At 38.6% G+C, this 23,541-nt stretch overlaps 1 protein-coding gene across 1 annotated transcript in view; it reads right to left on the bottom strand.

The window, feature by feature from the left end:
• The window catches only part of LOC134675919 (pleckstrin homology-like domain family B member 1), a 163,414-nt gene that overhangs the window by 85,318 nt on the left and 54,555 nt on the right, over window positions 1-23,541 (bottom strand). Inside the window, exon 2 of the mRNA XM_063534263.1 lies at window positions 7,450-7,602. Within this exon, the coding sequence (XP_063390333.1) occupies window positions 7,450-7,523 (74 nt within the window). The 5' untranslated portion in view covers window positions 7,524-7,602. The remainder of the gene's footprint in view (window positions 1-7,449; window positions 7,603-23,541) is intronic.

Genomic DNA, 23,541 nt, shown 5'->3' with positions numbered 1-23,541 from the left:
CAACGAAGCAAATAATTGGACGAGATTCTAATCTACAGTTTGGAAATTGTCATAAAATATAAAAGGTACGAAGAGCAACTTCGTTTTAAAGCGAATGTCGACTCTTTGATAACGGTTGTAAGGCTTAGTTTGCCTCGGTAGGGTACGTTAATTTGAATATTTTTCTTGAGGATCGAATTGTGGAAACCATTTTCCGACTTTAGGTTTAGTTAGAATTGTTAGAAAGCACGATCTGATAATCAGAGTGCATAGCCAACACGCCCATAGTTTACGCTCCGTAGCGAACGAAACGCAACTGTCACTGTCGCACTAATATGGAAGAGTGATAGAGAGAGACTACCGTATCGTTCGCCATGGAGCGAACGTCAGCTTTCAGAAGTATACATTTGCATGATTAAGGCTGAATTTTGATTCTTTGCTGACCTGATATCAAGTCGGTAGGAAGCTTAGAGCATTTAGTGACTGGAGACGCCTTGGCTATCATTTTCTGTGCAAAACATTCTGCCGATTTTAGCGTTGCACGTCAAATGTATGGCAATTTGTACGTAACATACAAATAGCCATGTCAGATAAACGTCAGTCCATACAAAAGTTTGCACAATTGTGCAAGGTTTTCGGCAGGGGTATAAGCTCTTAAAGGCGACTCCGGTTAATAAATGCTCTAAGGTAGGTAGCAAAGGGTTAATGACCAGCGGTCGGCAACCTTTTAGCAGCCAAGGGCCACATAGCAATTAACGAAGTGGACGCGGGCCGCACTTTGTTAATATTTATGACTTTATCAGACATTGCCATTTGTAAATAAATAAATAATAATAAATATTATAGGACATTCTTACACAGATTGACTTAGTCCCACAGTAAGCTCAAGAAGGCTTGTGTTATATAATATACAAATACATAAATACATAGAAAACACCCATGACTCAGGAACAAATATCTGTATCATCATACAAATAAATGCCCTTACTGGGATTCGAACCCAGGACCATCGGCTTCGCAGGCAGGGTCACTACCCACTAGGAAGAATATTACATAAAAAATAGCCAGGGCGGCTCGCGGGCCGCAAGTTGGTTGCCGCTGCTGGTTGCCGACCGCTGGGTTAATCAAATCAAAAATCATTCATACATATTTATTTATGTTCCTACAAATCAAAGTAATTGAATATAAATTGACATGATTTACTGTCTGAATTAGGGTCATCTTGAAAATAGGTTGAAGATGACACTTGCCCCATGCTTTATTGACAAATGCCCCATACATGCTCATTTAATATTGTCACTTCAAGTGTCACTTCTTATGAGCATAAATTAATATGAAGGCCATTGAAGGCATCTAAGTGAAATAGAGTTATATATTATATAATCTATTATTCTTACTTATGCAGAGAGAGAGAGAAGGGAGATATGTATATATCTTGTGTTCTTAAATTAACTTAAAATCAGCAAAAATCATTGCTTCAGTCATTGTGCATTATGTAGTTATCACTTGTGGTTTCTCATAGTCACTTTACAAATCAAACGAAATAAATATCATTGATTAGAGTAGTTATCATATCTGTACGAGTGTGTACTGTCTCTTCCGAAAATCGTTATTTCCAGATTGATATTTTTGCCATTCGCAATTTTTACCATTTTACTTTTTCTCGATAGCTTCCTTTTCCGAAATCATATTTAACCATTCGCATATTTTCCCATTATTTTAATTTTCCAATAGTTTAATTTTCTAATAGGTTTTCTAACCATTCGCATAATTTCCCACTATATTTCATTTGTTTACAATCACGGGAGACAGAAAACAGATAGGTGCGACGACGAGCGAAGCGAGCGTGCCGTGGCGTGGCGTGGCGTGGGCAGCGGCCGGCGAGCGCCAGAACCACAAAACAGATAAGTACAGAAGTCAATCACATGTATGTACTTTACTTTTCATACCTACGGTCGGCGGTCGCTGTAGGGTTGCGATTGTTGCGAACTATGACTTATGCACAAAAAACTATCGTGGTAGTGGCACTCGTATCCATCGTATCGTATCTCGTATCTAGTTGTTTGATTTATTGTTGAGGATGAAACGGGAAGAATGGAAATATAAATTAATAATGACATTAATAACTCAAATAGCTATTTTCATTTTAATGTCATTGTTATATTACAGATTTGCCATAGAAAATATCTTGCGATAATTTCGAGTTTGGCGAAATGCACGATTATTATATTTTAAAGTGTACAATATAATAAATTCTCTCTGAAACCACTGGTAGCTTAAAAAACGACAATTCACCGGTTAATGTTGAATTTAAACAACCGTCCACTGTACAGTTATAATAACTTTTTGTTTTGTTTCTCCATTATTGCACAAAAAAGTTCACAGACGCGTGTCTCAAGCGGATGGCACTCGCGCTCGCACTGGTCCCAACTGGTCCGAGATATCGTGTCCGTGAGCAGTGTCTATGTGTGCGTTGTTCGAGCGCGCTTTGTATGTATTGTAGATTGATTTCTGTACCTATCTCTTTTGTGCCAGAACCGACTTATTTTTTTGTTCGATATTGACTTACAAAAAGAAGTTATTTTTAGGGTTCCGTACCCAAAGGGTAAAACGGGACCCTATCACTAAGACTCTGCTGTCCGTCCGTCCGTCTGTCACCAGGCTGTATCTCACGAACCGTGATAGCTAGACAGTTGAAATTTTCATAGATGATGTATTTCTGTTGCCGCTATAACAACAAATACTAAAAACAGAATAAAATAAAGATTTAAGTGGGGCTCCCATACAACAAACGTGATTTTTGACCGAAGTTAAGCAACGGCGGGCGGGGTCAGTACTTGCATGGGTGACCGTATTTTTTTGAGTTTTTATTTCTAATGCTAAAAAAAAACAAATTATAGTTAATATAATAAGTAATTGTTTTCCATCGTATTTTTTTCGGAAACGTCCGTATTTGTCATGCTACTTCAGTCAACCTTAGTACTTTTTGTACCAGGACTGACTGAAATAGCACGACACGTTCGCACATTACCATTTACCGGGAAAAATCGAAGGAACACTATGTACATAGGTACATATGTATTATGTAACTGGTTAAGAAACTACCTATACGAGTATAGGCCATTGTTAGTCAACATAGGCAATGATTAAAATAAACTGACAGTTATGTCTAAGCCATTAACTCGCAACTGAAATAAACCGACTTTCGCAACTCCGCTGTGTGCCTCCTTAATTGCATATAATATGCAACTGCAGACATGAACACGGTAAACTCTATATCTTTATATTAAATAGTTGATTAAATTGTATCTCTTTAAGTAATAATTTATAAATTACACCTGTCTACAATATTAATAAAACCGGGCAAGTGCGAGTCGGACTCGCGCACGAAGGGTTCCGTACCATAATGCAAAAAAAAAAACAAAAAAAAGCAAAAAGAAAACGGTCACCCATCCAATTACTGAGCCCTCCCGACGTTGCTTAACTTTGGTCAAAAATCACGTTTGTTGTATGGGAGCCCCATTTAAATCTTTATTTTATTCTGATTTTAGTATTTGTTGTTATAGCGGCAACAGAAATACATCATCTGTGAAAATTTCAACTGTCTAGCTATCACGGTTCGTGAGATACAGCCTGGTGACAGACGGACGGACGGACGGACGGACGGACGGACGGACGGACGGACAGCGAAGTCTTAGTAATAGGGTCCCGTTTTACCCTTTGGGTACGGAACCCTAAAAACTTAGAATAAAAAGTAACCTAAAATTAAAACTACCTACAAAACTAAAACTAATACCTAAAAACCTGGCAAGTGCGAGTCGGACTCGCGCACGAAGGCTTCCGTACCATAAAGCAAAAAAAAAACGGGAAAAAATGCAAAAAGAAAACGGTCACCCATCCAAGTACTGACCAAGCCCGACGTTGCTTAACTTTGGTCAAAAATCACGTTTGCTGTATGGGAGCCCCACTTAAATCTTTATTTTATTCTGTTTTTAGTATTTGTTGTTATAGCGGCAACAGAAATACATCATCTGTGAAAATTTCAACTGTCTAAGTATCACGGTTCGTGAGATACAGCCTGGTGACAGACGGACGGACGGACAGCGAAGTCTTAGTAATAGGGTCCCGTTTTACCCTTTGGGTACGGAACCCTAAAAATATAGAACTACCTACAAAACCAAAACTAAATCTAAAAAAAAATACCTAAAAATCTATATCTAGAGAGGGCCCCTGGGGCATAGTGCCAAGAATGCTGGCAGCATTTCCTCGCTGGATCGTAACGCTTATGCGTTGAGCGAGGAAGCTGCCAGCTCTTTTGTCCCCAGAGACCCAAATTACACCTTACGTTTGTATTCTATTTTCTGTTCCATCAATAAACTTGACGTAAGGCTGAAGTTCCACTGAGGCGAAGATGAGAGGAAACGTGCGAGAATTCCGGGAATTATCCACTGTTATTGGAAGATTCCATCTCATCGGCAAAATTCATTGATTTTGTTAGAACGATACATTGAATTTGGCAGCTATTTTGGATGTCAAAAGTTGACGTTTGACAATTGAGTTGCCAACTGCCGTACAGCGCCATCTTCAGCTATCAAACTTGCGAACACGATTTTTCTTTTTGACACATGTTATACAATAAAAAGATCTTGTAAGGAATGCATTGTAGACTTTGGCATTTAAGGCATCTAGACCGGGAGATAGTGACACATTTTACTGGGTCATTTGTACCAGTATGGCGGTTCGTCAGGGGTCTAAGCACGTAATGAAGGAAAGAAAAATGATGGTCATAGCGCTGGTACCGGCGGCCCAATCGCGTGGGCGTTAGTCGAACGTGTCGGATAAAATACGAGTGTCGAACGATTTGTTCCACAAAAATCCTCGTATTTTCCGATAGCCCATAAAAAAGAAGTAGGCGGTAGCGTAATGCCATACTTCTCCGGTGTGACTTACAGCCCGCCATACTGAGGCGAACACATTAATTAAAAAAAAAACAATTCAACCATTTGTGCCAAGCTAATTTTTGCACAGGTAATCATCGTCGAGCAGCCATTCATGGACATCACCATGCCATACTCTTCGGACGGTTCCAAATGGCCGCCATACCGCCGCAAGGGAATTAATTTTTTTTTTTGCTAAACGATTTGTACCAGTATTGCATTTAAATTTTTGGAAAGTATTTGATAAAATGTGACCGTTATTATAATTGCCATACTTATAGTAGGGGGAAAAAGTGCTGCCATACTTGAAAAACATATTTAATCGATACGTTTCAAAAATACGACTATGTATACGTAAAATACTTTTTTACAGCATGGCATCATCATATTCTGTTTGTTTGGATACAATTATACCCAAAAGAAAATATTTCAGATTATAACTACGGGGCGGACGACTGTGAGACTTAAGCCAGACTTAAAACAAAAAACAATTTTTTGACGATTTGTACCAGTATGGCATTTGGATTTTTGGAAATTATATGATGCAATGTGACCATTATTATATTTGCCATACTTCTAATAGGGGGAAAAAGGGGCACCATACTTGAATAAAAAAAAAAATATTGTACACATTTGCCACCTCCTACAGGTATGGCATTATGAGATTTCCATTTATGATCACACAGAAAGTCTTGAAAAAAAAATACAAGATGGTACAAATCGTTTAGCAATAAAAAAAAATTAACTCCTTTGCGGCGGTATGGCGGCCATTTGGAACCATCCGAAAAGTATGGCATGGTGATGTCCATGAATGGCTGCTCGACGATGATCACCTGTGTAAAAATTAGCTTGGCACAAATGATTGAATTGTTTTTTTTTAATTAATGTTTTCGCCTCAGTATGGCGGGCTGTAAGTCACACCGGAGAAGTATGGCATTACGCTACCGTCTACTTCTTTTTTATGGACTATCGAAAAATACGAGGATTTTTGTGGAACAAATCGTTCGACACTCGTATTTTATCCGACACGTTCGACTAACGCCCACGCGATTGGGCCGCCGGTACCAGCGCTATGACCATCATTTTTATTTCGTTCATTACGTACTTAGACCCCTGACGAACCGCCATACTGGTACAAATGACCCAGTAAAATGTGTCACTATCTCCCGGTCTAATCCGCACAACACACATTTGCATCTAGCGCCTTCCAACTTTCAATTTGTGTTGCCTCAAGCGCATGCCATATTGATTGCCATAGCGTCGTATTGCAACTTTAATTCATGCGTTACTACAACACCATTATATGTCCATTGTCCATGCCTTTTTATATACAGAAAGGGCATCCACCAGAGCGCATTACGCTAAACGATTTCAAGAGTCAAAAAGGCAAAGGGCATAGTGTGACATACTTTAACGGCGTTGTAATGCGTTGGAGTGTTGGAGGAAAGTCACACAGTCAATCATGAAAGTACTCTGCATGGATTGGGCATACCTTAATCGTTAGTATAATCATCAACATGTGGCAAGAATTGCACGTATTCCCAAGCCAAGTATTCATAACTAGTGTGAGGTGAAGATCATGCAGCTATGTTAAATAAAAAAACTAAACAAATTAAATGTTTGTTTGATCTAAATGCCTGCGGATACATGTAGATAACGTAGACGTGTTGCGTCACGCTCTGGGAACACCGCAAATTGTGTTTACAGTTATCCGTGGACTCAGAGCATATCTCACACTCAAAATTTACGTTGATTTGGCCAGTTTTGTGTTTTAAACGGCTACGAGTGCCTCACTTTTTTTATAGTAAAGGTACAAAGATACACTGGGCAAGCGCGTCTACCCTATCACTTCAGTCTGGCAATGAAGCCAGGAGTCACCATATTACAGCCGATCCGGCCAGGTCAAGAAAAGAGGCAAAATCCATACAGTCCAGCCCGCGAAAAGAAAGCGGAGGCCAGACCGTAGCCTTCGTGTCAATTTTAGAGACCCTACTCCAAGACGGAGTCCAATACGTTGGTCCGACCAAATCCGTACCGCTCTTGACTCCACAGTTCACATGGCTCTCCACACCGCCAAAGACAGAAACAGTTGGAGAAAGATCGTAAGACATAAAGTGATACAAAGGGGAGGTCACAACCCTCAATATTGAGGAATACGACGCAAAGAGGACTCCAAGAATTGTCTTGGAGTCATTGTCAAAGTCATTGGACTTTATTACTTCTCTAACGGATCTTCCGAGAAAAGCTTATTTCATAAGTCTTTTGACTTACTGACGAATGGGAATTACTACAGCAATCATGGTATAATAATATACTCCGCCTGGTACTCTCTTCCCGTCTTTTCTAGGTCACCTGACTGACACAAGCCTACGTCATCATGCGACAGCGCTATATGATAATATGCGATAGCGCTATATATAGCGGCCATGTTATTGTGACGTAGGCTTGTGTCACTCTGGGAAGAGAAGACCATGTTTTATTAGACTATGTACAGCAATAGAAAAGAAAAGAATAGAATATAAAAGAAACCTACCTTAAAGCGCTGCCCTGCTCTCTGACATCGACCCCATTGATGACGTCTTCGCCGCGCGCTTGCAGGCCCGACATTTTCCACCAATCACGGAGCGGGAGTGGATGCTACGGCGCGCCACAGCCAATCGGAGCGCGTGGCGTCACAGTCAGCATTCTGAAAGAGACGGTTACGTTTAAAATTCAAAACGCACTGTGATGGTGGCAGCTTTACTACATTAATATTTTTAGATAACAGTGTACAGATTGTAGCTAATTCATGTAAGTAATTGTTCGCTATGATTATTAATTCATTGTCATTAATTCACAGTCAATATAATATTTGTACCTAATTTTTATATCGTATTATATAGGTATAGGTACAGTCGCCATCAGATATATCGGAGCGGCCAAGGTGCTCACAAATATCTGAGCACGCCTCTATTGTCAAGGTGTTAGAGTGCTTGTTCAGATATTGTGAACACCTTGGCCGCTCCGATATATCTGATGGCGACTGTACGTGATTGTTTGTAATATACTATAATACGGGTTACAAAAGATGACCTTGCGGTTTTGCGGTTGATATCATTAAAATGATAGGGCCACAGTTTTCTTTAAATCGTATTAAAATTGACCATTAGGTACATTTACCATTAATACAGGAAACATGGTAACAAACCCATACACATTAATGAATGCATAACGTATAGACGTCAACGTTTTTGACAACAAATTTAAATGGTAGTTTTTTTATGAATATATGATGCTGTGCTTATTTTGTACATAATTGTGAAATGTTAGTTCAAGACCTCTCCTTACAATCGACTAACCTAAATATAACCGGTTACTATATTACTTAAATATCAAGACACTGATGTACAATTATTGATGAAAAACTCTGTAGTTTATTCTAATTTATTTTTTGAGATGACTTTTTTATTTAATTTTTTTTAGACTTCATAATGGTTTAAAACATGTATCCGTTATATAATATCAACTGCAAGCATCACATGTCAAACAGCAAGCTTAATTTCTTGTGGGTCTTTACAGAGTCCGAACACTCTTTTCCGCGTCGGAACCTTCAAACCTATTACCTAGCCATCAGCTGAGAATAATGGTCATATCCAATAATGACAATAATCCATCGCTCTTGCATAATCGAGTGCTAAAGCAGATTGTTCGATATTCGCGGTAGGCCTTCTGTACCACCAGTACGGTTACCATCAGTTTGTCACTGACATAAACGCCGTCGAGAACGTAATTTACTTTCTATACATCTCGCTCGCACTCGCATATTAGTGCAAACGGGATGTATAGAAAGTAAATTACGTTCTCGACGGCGTTTATGTCAGTGACAAACTGATGGTAACCGTACTGATGTACAGTTGGAAAAAAAAGTTTAGAAATTAAAAAGTGGCAACACTGTAGTGTCGTCCCTTTCAAACCAATTTATATCAGAAAACGGGACGACACTACAGTGTTGCCACTTTTTCAGTTCTACTCTTTTTTGCCAAGCTGGAGCTGCCCCGGTTACCAAACTAAAAGCTATTTCTGATTCCCTTTTAACGCAACTGTAAGGTTACTGCAGTCTTCCTGTCTTCACGGAACACTGTCACACAATAAAGACTAACGTGGGTCAAACTTGGCCAATAATGTCTTATACAACCGTTACACAACAGTTATCCGCTAAGCCTTGCTTCCTGGCAGTGTATTTCATATTGTACGCGCAAGCGCTGGTGACTTTACCTCCCGAAAACCAGTGTAAAGTGATCTCAACACCAGTAAGGGCCACCCCACATTTAGCGTCTTTCGAGCGTCGGCGTCTACAACTCTATGGCCACTGCTCGACACAACGTCGACGCAACTGCGCAGCGACGTCATTTTCCATAGCGCTGACCAGACGCCGACGCTCGAAAGACGCTAAATGTGGGGTGGCCCTAAAGGTTACACGACTGGTAAATCGTCACAATGTTACTGTCAAGTCAGGCCTACTGTCCATGGAAGCGTAGCTGCATAGACGCGTATTCGTCATTGTACGCTGACGCGACGACGTTGCCGCTCCAGACGTTGACAGAGTTGTGCGGTTTTGTATGTAGGCTGCAAGCAAGCGTACACCAAGCGTACAATGACGAAGACGCGTCTATGCAGCTACGCTTCCGTGGACAGTAGGTCTCAGATGTCACTGTCAATTTCCTTGCGTTGCTGGCGTTGCAGTCGCGATTAGATCGATCAATCTGTTGCCCATTTTATCGAGATTACCTGGTGCTGCAACGCAACAGTAGTGATGAAATGAAACAATAAAGTTAACATAGTAATAGGTAACGCAATCTGATCGTGATCGCGCACAGAACAGAAAACATAACTGTTAGGAGAAAAATCAAAGCAGTAATTAGCGTGGTGGTAATTTTTTCTGGGCAGTCGGCACCTCACGGTCCATCCATGTCATATTTCCAACGATTTATCCTACGTCTACACTTATGTACCTAGTTGTGAGGAGAATGTAGTGCAAATGCGTGTGAAAGTTCGTTAGTGGATATTTTGCGAAGCGGGTATTTTTATTTATTTATTTAAACTTTTTTGCACAAAATGTATACAACAATGTACAAATGACGGATTTAATGCCAAATGGCATTCTCTACCAGTCAACCATAGGGCCAAACAGAGATATCTACAATTAGCCTGGTTGTAGATAGCCTGGCTAGCGATTGGAATATTACTAAGGTCCCTTATACGATGGCATTATGGTTTGAATTTAAAGTCACGGATGTGGTGCGAGCGTGCGTGTTAATGGTGAGCGTAGGATGGTTGAGGTTAGGTGTTTTATGAGCTAATGAGCCAAGAAAAATGTTAAATTTCTTTGGAAGTATCCTTGTCTTGACGTTTGGCGGGTTCCTAGTCTAGTTGGTAGTGACCCTGCCTCTCAAACAGGAGGTCCCGGCGTCTTTGAATACTGGTAAGGGTATTTATTTGTGTGGTTGCCCTGAGTTAGGAATGTTTTCTTATAAGTAGGTGTTTATATAGTTACCTATAGATAATTATGTCATATAGGTATATCGTTTTCTAACCTACAAGGCTTATTAAGCTTGTGGGACTAGGTCGATCTCTGTAATTTTGTCCTAGGATAATATTATTATCTATTTATTTAATTATTCATGCGAAGTAACTAGTTCTCATAGTATTTGCGTGTAGCTTCAGGTTTGACATTTATTGCTTGAGCCCGCCTGTAAGAAAGCGGCAATTTCAATCAAAAAGTTTATCAGTTTTATCACGTATTTAAAACGCTCATGCGTTATAGAGAAGTGTCTTTAGAACTGGAAACTGGGCCGAATATAGTCATACAACTATTGTATATATTTATATTTATGTATTTATCTTTATAAATATGTATTATGTGTATATTTGTATAATATGTAGGTATATAATTATATATTATTATATTATAGGCTATAGGTTTTAATTATTTACTTGCGTAATAATTGAACAATAGTTTACTTTTTTGTACATAAGTGTTCGTTTGTCTATCATGTTTGTTTTAATTTACTCTCAATTGCTCAAAGGTTGACTAGAAGAGATCCCTTATAGGGATAAGTTTGCCTTTGTACATTATATATATATATTTTTTGTTTCATTGTAATTTAACCTGTCTTATATGTACAATCAAGTGTTTACATACATACATACAACTCATACAATCGGCTGCCGAAAACCAGGTTAAGCTAACTAAAAGCTCGAAGGTCCGACTACTCCGACTTACCATCGCCTACACTGTTAACTGACAGATTGTAAACCTTATTACAAAAGGCATAAGGTCCACCGATGGGCAGTTAAAGGTTGCGGTTTGTACGGGCGTAGGCGAAACAATTTTCGGCATATTATTTAATAATTAAAGTTATACGATACATTTATAAAACTGTACGCCCACGCTGGTAATTGTTACAGACTACTTTCAAACGGCTACAATAATTAGTATTGCCATAGAGAAAAAAATGCATAGATTACTCACTCCATACATCAGTTTTGGTACCAAAACGACTATTATTTTCATACACTGAGAGAAAAGTACAACAAAACACACTTAGAATTACAAAAATAAACTTAATCCGGGGACAAGGAGAGTTAACTAATATGAACAAATTGACTTTTGCAATTTCTATTAGTTCTTGCAATTTCTATTATCTGTTTGTTGAAATTATATTTGGGATTACTGAGCTGTTTGTAGAAATAAATAAACTTTACAGAAATAGTGAGACGTCCATAATTATTACTAAAATTTAATTTTTTCGCCCAGTACAGAACTGTTTTTTAATTCCTGGTGATGATTTTTCTCTCAGTGTAGTCGACATCTAGCATCGAGTAGCCTAATTATCAGTACTTTAAGTAGCAGTACTGTCAAGTGACAATAGATGTAGCACCGACCGGAAAGTCTTATGCTGTTGACCATTAGACTTTCCGGTCAGTGATACTATGATAATAATAGTCGTTTTGGTACCAATACTGATGTATGGAGTGAGCACTCTTGTCTTACTATATTTCTCTATGGCAGCGCTCGGCAACCTGCGGCCCGGGGGCGCATGCGGCTAAAAGGTTGCCGACCGCTGATCTATGGTATTGCATAACGTGATACGCTAATTTAATTTCAGATCATTTAGTGCGCTCCGGCTTCGACCCAATTTGTACGCTAATCAGTGTTGTCATACCGGCTGGCTCTTTTTAGTTCAATTCCAGCGAATTCATAGGAAAATAGCACGTATGTCTAGTAGATAAGAATCAGAATTCATTTTAACAATTGGTGTATGCGTGAAGGGGAAACTAAAAGCACAGTGTAAAAAGTAACAGTAGTCCGACGGCCTTTGACGTGTACCGAGCTACTAACAATGGGGATGACAGCGATGTACGCAGCTCGGGTGCGCGCGCGCGCATATAATGGCTCCTCTACACGTAGGGTTGCCAGATGGTCGGGATTTGGCGGGATTCTCCCGATTTTTAGCATATGTTCCCGATTCCCGACAAAGTAAAACTTGTCCCGAAAAACAGCTTCACGTTATAAAACAATAATTTCAAGTTCCGAACTGTCGCCGAGCGAGCGAGCTGACGTAGTAGTAGTACAATAATGTAAGATATCGTTGTTTTTAATATAATCACTTCAATTTGAATGTATTTTTTTCCCGAATTAAGTCCCAAAATCCCGAAAAATTTATATTGTTTCCCGATAATAGCGCCTTTCGATCTGGCAACCCTATCTACACGATGGGCCAACGCCGGCCACTCCAAGGGACGCATTTATGCGTTAGAGGGAGCAAGTGATATTGCTATCTCATTCTACCGCATGGCTGCGTCTCTTGGAGTGGCCGGCGCTGGCCCATCGTGTAGAGGAGCCATAAGAAGTAGGGAAAAAGTTCTAATGAAGAGGCATAGTACAAAGTTACTGTCACAATTCCCAAGGATTTTCACGACAACACTTCTCCATCAATTCCCTACTATTTTATCGTTTAAGAGCCAACAGGAGTGGTCATTTCTCCATACAAACGTACTCGACTGTTTCCTCCGTGGGTTTTGATGCTAGAGCAATGATTTTTTCTACACAGATTAATATTGTCAATATCTGTGACGGACCGTTATGCTTTTTTTGATATTTTTGTTTTTTAAGGCGCTAGAGCCCTTCAATAATGGCCAAAATGGCCTCATTGACTATTCCGCAGTGAGAGGCGTAGTAGTCAAAACTGATATCAATTAGCCGAAAAGGCAAAACGGTCCGACACAGATAATTTCGTAATCATTTAGACTTCCAAATTTGGTTACGATTGGTTAAGTTTTGGAGGAGGAAACAGTCGAGTACGAAACCTCGATTATTGATATTTTTACGCAGGATTTTTCGCCTCGTCCTTATCGCTCTAGTTTTAAGAACCGCTTCCATTAGCGAGACGGGTATATTTACCTAAAATGTTTAAACTCCTGTTTCGTCTTAATAGTCACTTATCTCGTTAGTTGTGTTTTATCTATAGTTGTATGCCGGCTATAATATTTATTACTACGATAAAACGATTTCTCTTACAACTACACCATAAACTAATTATTATTTATATGAACAAAATAGCGAAAGCACATGAACACTCGACCTTGGCAGTAAGATATTATAATTGAGATAACGATTGATGTAACAAATGTAAGCTAAATATATCAGCAACAGCACAGGAACAAAGAAAGTAAACAGAGTAACAACTTGATACAATCGTGCTTGAGAATCTACTGCCGCTGTGTAGTTTTAGAGTTTGTTTGGGCCGCTTGAGTACAGTCGTCACTCGTCGTACGAACCTGAAAACTGCAACTATAGCCTTATTACTACAGTTAGTTAGGTAGTGCTTCTGACCATTTTCCGCAAATCGACATCCATTGTGCCTATTTTGCGTGAAACGAGCAGTGTTGCCAGATCTACTGATTAAACAGTAGATCTGATTTTAAAAATATCTACTGATCTACTGCTTTTTGCTGCTGAGCTACTGATTTTTCGAAAACGAATTATTATTCGTCGTGACCGGATCATATAGTTACTTTATACCGTCGTATCGTGTCATCTACGAGTAGTGAACAGTGCTCGATAAAAAAGCGCCACGCTTAAAAACCGCCTTCGTGTGAATACATACATGATTATCCATTTGTGTCATTCAAACGCTTTTTTAACGCGCGGTGAAAAAGCTCCCGTGCAAATGAGGCTCCCGTGCAAAAAGGAAAAAGATCAAATTTTCTAAGGGAGGTTGACATCACTTTTTGAATCTACTGCTTTTTTCCCCTATCTTCTACTGCTAAACCGATTTTTTTTCTACTGAATAACACTGGAAACGAGGTAGCGCTACTCTAACCACCCCAGCTCCTCCATGAAGCCTAGCAATGTTTTCAGGTTGCTGATTGCCTCTTTTAGTATTATTCTAGGTCTTCCCAAGTAGCATGGAAGTGTCGGCAACATCAATATACCAGCCAATTTAGAACTTAGAGTGATTTAAGAGACGTATAAGAGTGTCAGAAAAGATTTAAGCTGTATAAAAGGTATTTTACAGACATTATACAGCTCAAGCTGTATAAAATCATTATAAAGGATTCTGCGGAATAATGGGGTGCTTTATCAGAATATAGAAAATCTACTATAAAACTAAAAGTGTTGTGAAACACTACAAGCTAATTCTATCGTAAAAGCTGTATACAGGCTGTATTGTAGTAACACTTGGCACTTTTAGCTGTATAAAAGTATCTGTCAACTCCGTTTTAAAACTTTAAGTGTTGTGAAACACTACAAGCTAATTTTATCGTAAGAGCTGTATACAGGCTGTATTGTAGTATCACTTGGCACTTGTAGCTGTACAAATGTATCTGTCAACCCCGTTTTAAAGCTATTTCTTATGGCGTAATTTTACTCTCCTATAACAATAGTAGTTGTATAACTTCTGTCTGTAAGGGTATTATAAAACTAAACGAATAAATGGCAGCTATAGTACAGCTTTTTTCTGTATTACTGACAGAGTCGCTTATTTCTGCGTAATTTTACACTCGTATAAGTATATATTTCGACCACGAAAATAAAAAAATGTAATGAACAAAATTAATAATTTAGAAAATTATGAAATGGAACGAAGAATAGACCAAATACATTTGGACCTAAGGGTTTTTTTATTTGTTATACGGATCTCTAAAGAGACTTATAACTTATGTACGGAGAACCGAAATAAAGCCAAACGAATACAAATCTTCTATTCTAAAGCTGTTTTAATTACAAAAGCTGTAAATGACACTCCATTTATTACACAGCACAGCTACTAAGATTATAATGCTCTCCAACTATCCTGTAAGCTGTTTAAAAATTGTCGCCATTTTTCAATGAAAAAAAAAGTATTTGTAAATATAATTAAGGAAATACTTGCAAATATTAAGCAGACTAACATCGTGTTATGATTACCAGCTAAAATAAATTAACTTTAGCCTTAGAATTAATATTTATAAAACTTTTTGTTAAAAACAAACACAAACTTTACCGATTTTTGATATTTTCCTTATGGTTTCTCTTTGTTATTTTGCAGGCGCGTGAATATTTTGCCAGAAAAGATACATAGGTTCACAATAAATAATAATCGGCACTTACAAATAGTATAATATTCCACTTAAGTCCTCTATAATATTTACTTTTACCATCCACTATAACATTTTATTGTCGCCATTACTATATTACGAGTGAACAAGATTAAGACATTTTAGTTTCCTAAATGATTATTATTCTCTTGTAATCATTTTTAAAAACTCATTTAAATCTCATATTCTTATATCGTACTTATAAGAGATTATCTGTAGTGTTAAGGTTTCCTGTTACACCGAAATATAGCTGTAATACAGCTATTATACAGCTTATGTATTGCTTATACAGCTACTCTACAGCTCTAATAACGCGAAAGGCTGTATAATTTGGGCCCTTTTTTAACTTATAAGGGCTGTATAAGCGCTTATACAGCCTTTGTACAGCCTAACTGTACAGCTTATAGTATACAAATAAACTTCAATACAGCTTATATACAGCTTGCAATGCTACTTGGGTTATTACTACAACTATAATCCAAAATATACAGTACGTACAGTCAAGGAATTTAAATTCCGACCCATTTCGTACTTTGTCACAGTGACAACCGTATGAGGTCTCTAGCGGCTTTCATATTGATTGTCACTGTGACAAAGTACGAAATGGGTCGGAATTTAAATTCCTTGACTGTACTACGTAATTCAATGCTGTTCAGTTTATTCTCTCACTAATGAAAATATTTCGCCTTAGAATTGACTAACTCAAATAATAGTCTTACCAAAAATTAAGATATTCGAGTTAGTTTTATACCATAGATGTGAGATTTTGGACTGAAGTTGGGTAGTTATACTCGTGAGTATTAGTCACGCAAATCTGTTTGCAAAAATAGATGCTCCTACCGGGCGACGTCCGTCACAAAGGCGCAGCACAAGAGTAACAATTTACATACTCTATTTAGTTTAAAAATGTTACTCTATTTCGTTTCTATCCTCTGTGGCATCAATTTGGCAATGTACGCTATTGCGAGTTACATTATTTATAGACGTAATGCATTTTTTTCTTTATTTATAGCTTGGCCGGGAGCTAAGTATAGTTTGTTATCAAAACATTCCAGCGTTTGTTAGGGGGGTATTCCATCTGTCCAAAGTCAGTGCGTCTCACTCTGACTATCTCAGGAGTGGTCATTTCTCCATACAAACGTACTCCACTGTTTCCTTCGTGGGTTTTGATGCTAGAGCAATGATATTTTTAACACAGAAGATTAATATTGTCAATATCTGTGTCGGACCGTTTTGCTTTTTTTTGATATTTTTGTTTTTTAAGGCGCTAGAGCCCTTCAAAAATGGCCAAAATGGCCTAATTGACTATGCCGCAATGAGAAGCGAGACTGAGCATAGTCGCGCTACCCCCTCTGCCTCGCATACGGTAATTTTACTCCATGTTCGAGTAGAAAGTGTCTTTGTGTGACGTCCGGGCCTTTGAACGGACCAATCACGACACGGGACTTCGCTCACCTCGTCCCGCGCACCCCCGCATTTTTGGCATCATCGGTTGCATGAAATAATTGCTCTAAACTCGGTCTAGAGGATTCCTAGTCTATAGGTATGTATAAAGGGGCCCACTGATTAACAGTCCGCCGAACGGTATCGGCCTGTCAGTTAAAACAAAATTTTGACAGTTCCGAACAACTGACAAGCCGATACCGTCCGGCGGACTGGTAATCAGTGGGCCCCTTTAGTCGCATACAAAAATATCTACGAGTATATGTGACTTTTGTATATTATTATTTTTCGCTCACTTCGTTGTGCATTATTTTTTGCATGTACATATGTGTATACATATTTATATACAGTGCACAGTGTAGGTAAAATTGTATTTGTAGTAGCATTATTGTTTTACAAAAGAGCGTAACTTTGATAGTATAAGCACCCTAGGTTAGGTTTTTTATAATGTGTTTATATGTATTTTTTTATTGTTTTTTTGTGCTTTTATATTTTACTTTTATATTCATATTATAAACAACCTAACTTAAGATGAAAAATAAATAAAGGAAAATTAATAATGCAATTTCAAATGTCTCACGGCCTGATTCAAACTTTAAGATACGTATCTCAAAATTCGAATCAGGCCGTTAGTCAAGACATCCGACGGTCGTGTTCCAAGAGCAAACAACATGTTATACGTAGCATGTATGTTCGCGAAAGCAGATAATAAGGAAAAACAAAGTCGTACCACGATAAATATACAATAGGTGGCTTATCTGAAATTTAAATTGTACGTTTTAAAATGTAAACAGACCGCGTCCTCACTTTGTATTGACGCCCGTGACAGTTCGTCTGGCGATAGAAAATGGAGGCGCAAGGTATAAGCGATGAGCGATTTTATAATTCTTAATTATTCATATTTTTTTATTGCATGAAAGTGAGTACAAAAGGTGTTAATATATACAAAAAGTCCATCACAATCTGCCAGTACGCAATATTTATATTACAACTAAATTAATTTAGCTAGAACTATAAAATAGCAAATAAATAAATAACATAATAATATTGTAGGTACCTAGTCATTAAATAAGCAAGGGCTTTTACTCATTCTATTAATACACACTTAGAGTCACTTGCACCATCCCACTAATCCGTTAAACCTGGAGTTATCATAGTTACCAGTACAATTTGACACTGGGTTAACGTTTTAACCGGTTAACCCCGGGTTAGTGGGATGGTGCAAGTGGCGCTTAATCAAGTATTGATAGGCTTCAGTGACGGGCTGAAGGAGTGCCTATGAAATGTTTTTATAACAGCGGTGGTATGTATGATGGACGCTATCATAGATGAAAAACGTCTATCTCTTTCTGTCGACCGGTATCAGCAAGTGAAGCTTGCTCTATCATCTCGTTACCACGTCAATAATTATACGTGAACGCAGATAGGCTGTAAAAATGGCAAATACTGCGCCTAGACCAGGTGGCAAATTCTTTTAATGTCAAGAGAGAGAGAGAGTAGGTAAATCTAAGTACAAGACAAAAGAAAAAAAAAGTAAATCGCAAAAAAATCCAAAATCATTATCGAACCTCCTCACCAAATTCGAGAAGCGTCCATATCAGCAAGTGACGTTTGCTCTTTCATCTCGTTACCAGCTTTTCACTCTATTGCAAGTTTAATTATTTGTACTCGCTGTCCGCCAATCTCATGGATCCGTTACGTGATCCGAACGCCAATCTTGAGGTAGTTCAGGGGTTTTACCATTTAGCCGACAGCGACACCGACTACGGCGTTTCTGCTTTGTCAAACAAATGGCCTGTGTTGAGGATTCTTGAGATTTTCGCGTGAATATAGTCTTTTGAGCGCGTTTATTTGTAATGGCTCCGCCATTTAAAAAAAAATTTACAAAACGTGAATCGCAAAAAAATAATTATTATCTATAATCGAACCTCCTCACCAAATTCGGGAAGCGTCCATCTCTTTCTATCGAACGGTATCAGCAAGTGACGTTTGCTCTTTCATCTCGTTACCAGCTTTTCACTGTATTGCAAGTTTAATTATTTGCACTCGCTGTCCGCCTATCTCATGGATCCGTTACGTGATCCGAACGCCAATCTTGAGGTAGTTCAGCGGTTTTACCATTTAGCCGACACCGACTACGGCGTTTCTGCTTTGTCAAACAAATGGCCTGTGTTGAGGATTCTTGAGGTTTTTGCGCGAATATAGTCTTTTGAGCGCGTTTATTTGTAATGGCTCCGAAACAAGATGTAAATGTATCTATGTATTATAGAACCTCATCACAAAATTCGAAAAGCGTCCATCTCTTTCTATCGAACGGTATCAGCAAGTGACGTTTGCTCTTTCATCTCGTTACCAGCTGTTCTCTGTATAGCAAGTTTAATTATTTGTACTCGCTGTCCGCCTATCACATGGATCTGTTACGTGATCCGAACGCCAATCTTGAGGTAGTTCAGCGGTTTTACCATTTAGCCGACACCGACTACGGCGTTTCTGCTTTGTCAAACAAATGGCCTGTGTTGAGGATTCTTGAGGTTTTCGCGTGAATATAGTCTTTTGAGCGCGTTTATTTGTAATGGCTCCGAAACAAGATGTAAATGTATCTATGTATTATAGAACCTCATCACAAAATTCGAAAAGCGTCCATCTCTTTCTATCGAGCGGTATCAGCAAGTGACGTTTGCTCTTTCATCCCATTAAGCTGTTCACTGTATTGCAAGTTTAATTATTTGCACTCGCTGTCCGCCTATCTCATGGATCCGTTACGTGATCCGAACGCCAATCTTGAGGTAGTTCAGCGGTTTTACCATTTAGCCGACACCGACTACGGCGTTTCTGCTTTGTCAAACAAATGGCCTGTGTTGAGGATTCTTGAGGTTTTCGCGCGAATATAGTCTTTTGAGCGCGTTTATTTGTAATGGCTCCGAAACAAGATGTAAATGTATCTATGTATTATAGAACCTCATCACAAAATTCGAAAAGCGTCCATCTCTTTCTATCGAACGGTATCAGCAAGTGACGTTTGCTCTTTCATCTCGTTACCAGCTGTTCACTGTATTGCAAGTTTAATTATTTGTACTCGCTGTCCGCCTATCTCATGGATCCGTTACGTGATCCGCACGCCAATCTTGAGGTAGTTCAGCGGTTTTACCATTTAGCCGACACCGACTACGGCGTTTCTGCTTTTGTCAAACAAATGGCCTGTGTTGAGGATTCTTGAGGTTTTCGCGTGAATATAGTCTTTTGAGCGCGTTTATTTGTAATGGCTCCGAAACAAGATGTAAATGTATCTATGTATTATAGAACCTCATCACAAAATTCGAAAAGCGTCCATCTCTTTCTATCGAACGGTATCAGCAAGTGACGTTTGCTCTTTCATCTCGTTACCAGCTGTTCTCTGTATAGCAAGTTTAATTATTTGTACTCGCTGTCCGCCTATCACATGGATCTGTTACGTGATCCGAACGCCAATATTGAGGTAGTTCAGCGGTTTTACCATTTAGCCGACACCGACTACGGCGTTTCTGCTTTGTCAAACAAATGGCCTGTGTTGAGGATTCTTGAGGTTTTCGCGAGAATATAGTATTTTGAGCGCGTTTATTTGTAATGGCTCAGCCATTTAAAAAAAAATGTAAATGTATCTATGTATTATAGAACCATATCACAAAATTCGAGAAGCGTCCATCTCTTTCTATCGAATGGTATCAGCAAGTGACGTCTGCTCGTTCATCTCGTTACCAGCTGTTCGCTGTATTGCAAGTTTAATTATTTGTACTCGCTGTCCGCCTATCTCATGGATCCGTTACGTGATCCGAACGCCAATCTTGAGGTAGTCTAGCGGTTTTACCATTTAGCCGACACCGACTACGGCGTTTCTGCTTTGTCAAACAAATGGCCTGTGTTGAGGATTCTTGAGGTTTTCGCGTGAATAGTCGTTAGAGCAGCATATTTATACTGTATTAGAGTCAGACCAAGCTAACTCTGCAGTGCAATGATAAAGTGTGATAATGTCACACTAAAAATAAGTCGGGCCCTGGAGGGAAACTACCTTTATTTCTTAAGTTGGCTCATTTTACTTAAAGGAGACATTCCTTTTTATTTTTAAAAATAAACAAAACTGTATTCAAAGAATTTCTAAAACTCGCTTGCCTTGCCCGGGACTCGAACCGACTAAAAAATTCCAAAAAATAAACACTCGCAATTTTATTCTACTAGTCCATACAGTTAATGTTAATGATAACATTTCTCCAAGAAACATTAGGTCTTACACTCGTCTGTCGTACAAAATATACATAAAATCTAATATTTACACTCAAGATTTTTTTAGACAAGCCAAATTGAAGAAAAAAAGAAAAATCTTTTTATGCAGTATTGTTTCTTTTTAAAAATAAAGGAATGTCTCTTTTAAGTAAAATGAGCCAACTTAAGGATTTAAGGTAGTTTCCCTCCAGGGCCCGACTTATTTTTCCACACTGTATACCATAATACATCCAGCAATTAGTTGTATAATCGCGTATACACCAAGATTACGTTGCGTCTTTCTGTATCTCTTAAGCAGGGATGTTACGAATATTCGCATCCGCATCCGCATCCGCGGAACATCCGCATTATTTTCAACATACACATCTGCATCCGCATCCGCATAAATCGATGCGGAGCATCCGCATGATGCGGATGTCGACTAAGTCGGTAACAGGAACGCATTAGCGGCGGCGCCGGCGGCGTAGGTGCTAGGTAATTTCGTCATTATATATAACGAAATCGTCTAGATCCCGAAAAGTCAGCCAACTTACTGTTTATTAAATAAAACGCGCCTATTCTTGCTCAAATACTAAGCGTTTCGTTTTATTTAAAATAAAAAATGCTAAAAATGTAATATTTGACGTTTTTTAACTACCAAATCTTGACATCCGCATCCTCGGATGTGAGGCTTTAAATATCCGCAAATCCGCATCCGCGGATGTCAAAAAATCTGCACCCGCAACATCCCTGCTCTTAAGAATAGATTTCCCATTCTAACAGTATCGAAATGGTACTTAACCTTAATTGCTATAGTTACTGCCCATCGTTATCGATCATCTCTCGTCTCGATCACTCTTAAATCTCCTTTAATTGTAATGTGAACTCACGAAGTTAAAAGGTCATCATGTAGCCGAATAATAAAACATTAATTATATCATTGTTCTCACAGTTTAATTATTTGGAGCATGGAAATTCCGCAGAGATATCTAAGTAGGTAGATCGCTCAAGCGCACATCTGCCTGTGAATGATATTCTACAGAACACATACTGTCACTCAAGTATGTACATAAAATTGGTGATTCAGTTTTAATGCTTTCTGTTAAGGGTGCGTAGCCAACGTGCAATCGTAAAAAACGCAACTGTCACTGTCGCACTAGTGTGGAAGAGTGATAGAGAGAGATGACTACGATGCGCTACGTGGCGTTAACCCAGACCTAATTTATTGCAGCCCTTTATTTTTTTTATTTGGAAATAGGTTACTTATTGATACAAGATAGAGTTAAAAGACATAAGCAAACAAGACATAGAATATTGGTAGGTAACACTGTTTTACTTAGTTTCAAATAAAATATAGGTAGGTACATATAAATGTAAAATCATTAAATTTTGAATAGAAATACATATCAAACATTTGTAAATATTGAAAAATAGTTTCAACATTTATTTTTAAAATATAATAATTTTGATCCCCACATTGCATTTAACGCCACTCCTGGGTATTACACAATAAGGTAGGTACAGTCAACTGTAAAAATATCGGTGCACAAATCATCTCAAAAATATGTCCCATAGCTCTTATGTCAACGAATTAAGAACTATGGGTCATATTTTTGAATAAGTTGGCTACACCCATATTTTTACAGTTGACTGTACATCAAATAAATTGACACATTTGATATGACCCGGACCCGGGTATGTCCTTAAACCACGTCCAAGACCACCGGCGGACGGGCAGCAGCGTCCCTCAAATTCGGTGTACTCGACACTGCGATCGCCAACCAGCCTGCCAAGCGTGGCGATTATGGCATTCATCCCTCAAAAAAGGGGGAGGCCTATGTTCAGCAGTGGACGTCCTATGGCTGAGATGATGATGATGATGATTTGATATTCTTCCAAATAGCGGTACATGCGAAGTCTAAGCGCCTATAAGTCTGTGGAAAAGACCTTATTGGGCTTAGTCGGTCAATGTTACGTCACCTACGTTTAGGCGCTACGTAGGTAGAGGTAGATCGAGGTCAGGCTGTTTGGAACTAATCGCTAGCTCGAATTTTACCTGCGTAGGTTTCTAACTATTGTTTTATGATATATTTGACATGCTCATTTAAAATTCGCCCATTGTCTGTTAGAAATTTCTAATTTGAAAGTTTTTGCCTAGTAAAAAAAGTACTTACTGTAATTAAGTCCAAAAAACCCCTGCAACCAGACAGACGGTGACCCCAAAATGTACCGTTTATTCACATTTGTATGGAAAAAATCAAACTATAGCTAGGTATATAGCTTTTTTAGCATTAGAAAAAAGGTAAACAATCTTGACGTGTCT

The sequence above is a fragment of the Cydia fagiglandana genome, chromosome 23 (assembly GCF_963556715.1).
Source record: "Cydia fagiglandana chromosome 23, ilCydFagi1.1, whole genome shotgun sequence".
Taxonomy (NCBI): Eukaryota; Metazoa; Arthropoda; class Insecta; order Lepidoptera; family Tortricidae; genus Cydia; species Cydia fagiglandana.
This window is presented reverse-complemented; position numbering and strand designations above follow the sequence as displayed.